The sequence below is a fragment of the Hibiscus syriacus genome, unplaced genomic scaffold, assembly GCF_006381635.1.
Source record: "Hibiscus syriacus cultivar Baekdansim isolate YM2019G1 unplaced genomic scaffold, ASM638163v2 tig00112471_pilon, whole genome shotgun sequence".
In the NCBI taxonomy this organism is placed as follows: domain Eukaryota; kingdom Viridiplantae; phylum Streptophyta; class Magnoliopsida; order Malvales; family Malvaceae; genus Hibiscus; species Hibiscus syriacus.
In genome coordinates this window covers 485,484-490,532 of record NW_024063340.1, presented here as the reverse complement: position 1 = coordinate 490,532, position 5,049 = coordinate 485,484, and the positions used below count along the sequence as shown (strand labels likewise).

Below are 5,049 nucleotides of genomic sequence, written 5' to 3'. Positions count from 1 at the left end.
GGATTAATGTTTATTTTTTTAGATCAAGTATTGGGATATTAATTTTTTTTATATCAACGGAAAAAAAGTGGACATAAGATAAATATAAGTGATCAATCATATAGTTAACCTTTTTTAAAATTATTTAGTAAAAAAAAATTTGAACTGATGAAGAATTTATCTATTCTGAACGAATATAAAAATATTCTTAGATGTCAATTATCCGAATTACTAATATGGACTCAAAATCAGATATTTGACTCTAGCTTTAGATTACAAAATGAATAATATGTTTTTGCTTTTAAAGAGATTCAGATCTTGATCATTGGCACGAATGAGAAAGAGTTTGACCCACGTAGCCTTTGTGAGTGTTAACAAAAATAGGTGGATGGGTGTAGTTGGATAGTAAAGGTCCCACCTAATTATCCCCTAATACCACTAAGACCTAACTTCCTGTTCGGGGCTGGGTGCACCCACCATTAGCACCCACGGCCGAAAAACGGCTATGCCAAAGCCAAGATGATGCGTCACTCTCTCTGCTTAATTCCACTCTGTGCCCAAAGCTCAGACCCCTTTTCTACTTTTCCTTTCAGTCCTCCACTCTCCACCATTAATATGATAGCCCCTCATCCATGTTTTCTCCACTCGATCACGTTCTCATTGGCCCCCACTTTTACTCAGGACGGTGCACAATGTACAATTACATACTTATACAATTAAATATTAATAAGATTACCGTAGAATTTGGCAATGTGAAGCCATAAAGCTAATTGAGTGATAAAAGGGAATTGTCATCTTCTTAAAAATTATGGGTTTAAGCAATAAAGTTTATAGGGTACATATGTATTGTTTATAGGATAAGAAAATTCTAAATAAATAATCCCCTTGTTTACTCCCTAATGATGAACATTTGAACCGAACTATACCTAAATGTTTCATTCATTTGTAATGATAGCTACTTCCATTTATCTAACTCATAAGTATTTTCCCTTTCAAAACAATTATAATAATGCTTACATTGAAAATGAATTAATTTCTATTTATTTATCTTTTTCACTTCCCCGTTGGACCAAATACCACTGCATAATAAAAATAAAAATAGAAATCAGTCCAAATAATTATAATTAAAATAAACTATTATAATAGATAATTAGCCCAATAAAGGCTCGGATACAAAATCGTAAAATTACGAGTCCGGTACGGTTGAGGATTATAACCGATGAAAAGAGCAAAGACAAAAGGAAAAGGATATTAGAAACAGCTTACTCGATGATCTATAAGGTAATTATAACTGTACAGTAACAAAATATATAGATTTTTTTTAATTTTTTTCCAGAAAAAAAATAATATAATTTACGAATCACAAAAACTGAGGAAATGCAATGGCAAAACCGTAGTTTTAATCAATACTCAAGTTTTCACTCACAATCACTGTGGTCAAATGTCAACGATTTAACGCTGCTCAACGGTTATGATTGGCTCTGCCAAAATCAGCGAGCTTCCTGGACCTGTTCGCGCGGAACCCTGCGGCGGTCGCTAGGTGTGGCTTCCACGTCGACGGTCGAGATTCTCCGGGGAACGACATGTCCGGTGGCAATCCGCCCTTCTGGTTCCAGTGCCTGTTAGGACTCGCCCATACGAGTGGACTCATGCAAAACGCTAATCCCGACACGTTCCTCGTCCCTGACCTCGATCTCCTTGCAGTCGTCGGCGTCCGTTTCCATCGCGGAGATACCTCCGGCGATCCTCCCGATGGCGGTCGATCGCACTCGTCTCCCGAATCCACTTCGATGGCCGGGGACATTCCGCGATCTAGGACTCTGCTTGATCTACGATCTCCGGGGCCGAATTGGTCAAATTCTGCCACGCGGGACGCCTTCGATGATTGCTGCTTTTTCCAACGAACGGCGAAGATTGTTGCGAACCAAGACGGCGATGCCGATGCCGAGGGCGGCTCGTCGCACGAGTCCCTATGGGGATCCGAATTGAACTTCTCGGATCTTGACCTGAACAGATTCGAAAAAAGCGAGAACCGGTTCTTCTTCTTGAACGATCTAGTAGATTCAAAAATAGGTGGTGGATGTGGCGCTATTGTAAGTGGGGCCCACTTGAGGGGTGCTGTAGAACCGTTGATGTTGTATCCACGTGGCACTATTATCGTCGGATTTCCTCCGACTGACGTAAGGAGAAACGGACCGAGGGAAAATCAGCGGCGGCGGGTCGGACATCCGGCAATCATCAGCGACGGCACGGGCCAATAGAGCCTTTTGAGCTTCTGCCTGTGCCTGGGCCTGGGCGGCGATGAGCTCCAGAAGACGCTCCCGGACACAAGTGGAGCAAACGCCGACGCTGCTACTCAGGTCGGCAAGATGTTTCTTACACCTCATTTACTTCAAAATTAACAAAAACTCTGGGTTTTGCTTCTGAAAATTCTGGGTGAAGCTGCGTGCATATATATATATATGTATATATATATATATAACTGTGAAAAAGTATTACGTGGTTAAATGATTTGAACTTTGAATGTTGAATAAAGATTAAAGAGAATATTTGTTTTTAAGAAAAAGAGATGAGTGGGTGTTGTGTTGCTGTAAAACAAAGGGAGATCTGATGAAGAAATCAAAGGGGAAGGTTTGTATTGTTTCTGAGGTTAAGGGGGGAAATGGAGATGAGAGAGAAAGACAAGAGTACTTGATCTTCATGTCTCTTTTGATTTTCATGTTATAAAAACACAATAGAGAAAGAAAGGTTTGGATGTTTTTTTAAAAATATAAAAATAAGTTTTTAAATTATATATTTTTTATTTAAGTGTTTAAATTATTATTTTTATTATTTTATGTGTTTAATGTTTCTAATTCTATATTTTTAAGTAATTGAATTGTTATTTCGTTAAATATCATGTGTCGCATTTATAAAATTTTAAAAATTTATACATTTTAGAAAATAAATTTTTTAAAATTACACAACGTAACAAATGTCACGTGACGACAAAATTTAATGTTCATTAGGATAAGACACATAAATAGTAATGTTAAAAGCATTAAGCACATGAACGGATAAAAAAAAATTAAAGACTTAAATAAATAAATAAGGTATCAATTAGATTTCTGTTAATTTTTTTGTTGTCACGTGCTTCAATTAATTATTTACATGTAACCTTTTCATTTATTTATTTTTGACCAAATACTCTAAGCTTCGGGTTTATTTAGAAAAATAAAATAAAAATTAACAAAATCTTAAGAAAAATAATTAGAAAATATGTAGTTTTGAATAATGATCGTTAAAATTATTTAAAATTATTTTTTATAATACAAAAATGTAATTTCTCATAATCGTAAGACCAAATCGTAAATAAATTATGAACGATTTGAATTTATAGAATTAAAATAGAAAAATAGAGATTAACAATGATAAAGATAAAAAATGAAAGAATAGTAAAAAATAATGGGAAAATGTATGTGTTTATGTGTCAAAAATCAATATATATTCTAGGTCATTGGCATCAAAATCGTTGCCAATTAACGATGAATTTAAGGTATCAAATGTATTTCCTTAATCAGTTTGTCTAGATCCCTATTATTCTTTTCCCTAAATAAGCCTAAACGTCAATTGTACATTTTTAGAAAATGTATAAATGATTTCTTATTTTTTTTAATGGTAACACTAATAAATAATATTTTTTTCATAATAGTTAATTTTTTTCATGCACATATTAATTTTACGAATAATACGTAAAACTGGATGAATAATAAAAATTATGTTATATTAATCAATCAATTATCTGTTAAATAATAAAAAATTGAAAATAATTTGTTTAGTAACAAACAAAACTTAATTTGTTTTCTTGTTTAAATTTAGTAGGAAAGGAGACAAAGGGAGGGTCAAAGACGGCCCAATATTCAAAAAGAGGCCACATACCACAGTATAAACACAGTCCAGATATGAAGGAGGGTTTTTTTTTTAAAATAAAATTGAGGTTTAATAAAAAAAAATATTTAAATTATATTTAAAATTGACTTTTGATGTCTAATTTTTTTGGGTTAAAATTAAATACATAATGTTTTCTCAGCTACACTTTTAAGTGAAAACATTTAAAAAAATTCGTTAAGTGATCTATGTCCCGTTTATATTTTTATTTTTAAAAATAAAATATTATTTAGAAATATTTTTTAAAAGTAAAAAAATTAACGTGACATGTGTTACTTAACGGTTTGTTTAATGATAAACACCTAAAAGTGTATCGGAGAAAATATTATACACCTATTTTTAACGAAAAATCTTTAGGCATCAAAAGTTAATTTTGAGTATAGTTTAAACATTTATTTTTATATTAAGCCTAAAATTAATATATTATTTTTTGACAAAAAGGCATTAGGTGTCCTACTTAAAAAATCAATGTGACTGTCATATTATTTTTTCTTTCAATGTGGTCCTCCAACTCAGAAAACAAATTCATTATGGCTCTTTGACCAACATTTTTTTTACTGAGTATTACGGTGTTGATGTAACAATCCACTGTGAACTGTCAAATCAACACCGTAACGATCAACGACGAAAATTTTTGGTCAAATAACTACATTGGATATGTTTTTATGAGTTGGAGGATCATATTAAGAAAAAAATACTATTGTTTCTTTTAAGAACATAGACCTCTAATATATTTTTTCATTATTTATTAAATAAAAATAGTGCATACATTTATATGGTTTATCATATCATTATATATTCAATAACATTTTATATTATATTTTTCTGTATTAGGTGCAACTTTATCACTAGCTAATCCAAAATTTTAAAAACATGTATATATGAATATAATTATATAGTTTAGAGTGATTATAATATAATATTTGTTCATAATTTTATAATTATTAACAATTAATAATGTATATACACTACAGACGTAATTACTCAAATTTAATACCTTTGGAAAAAAATAATACTCCATTTAACTATCAAGATCACTTGTTAAGATCGTCACGAATAGAGGTGAGATTCATATGATTTTCTCCACCCCACCACTGGAAGTGATCGATCTAGTCCAACAAGAAGCTGCAGATTGCACGTTAA

General features: G+C 32.1%; 1 protein-coding gene across 1 annotated transcript; it reads right to left on the bottom strand.

Moving 5' to 3' along the window:
• Positions 1-1,441: 1,441 nt before the first annotated feature.
• LOC120179891 lies at positions 1,442-2,366 on the bottom strand. The gene is made up of 2 exons (XM_039185353.1): positions 2,107-2,366; positions 1,442-1,985 (listed from the first exon to the last, which is right to left on the bottom strand). Exons 1-2 carry the CDS (start codon positions 2,364-2,366, stop codon positions 1,442-1,444), a joined length of 804 nt encoding a protein of 267 aa, XP_039041284.1.
• Positions 2,367-5,049: the final 2,683 nt, after the last annotated feature.

Coding starts and splice junctions, on each gene's coding strand:
- LOC120179891 (XM_039185353.1), bottom strand. CDS start 2,366: ATGAGGTGTAAGAAACATCTTGCCGACCTGAGTAGCAGCGTCGGCGTT. Junction 1,986..2,106: donor ACGTGGATACAACATCAACG/GTTCTACAGCAC, acceptor GAATCTGTTCAG/GTCAAGATCCGAGAAGTTCA.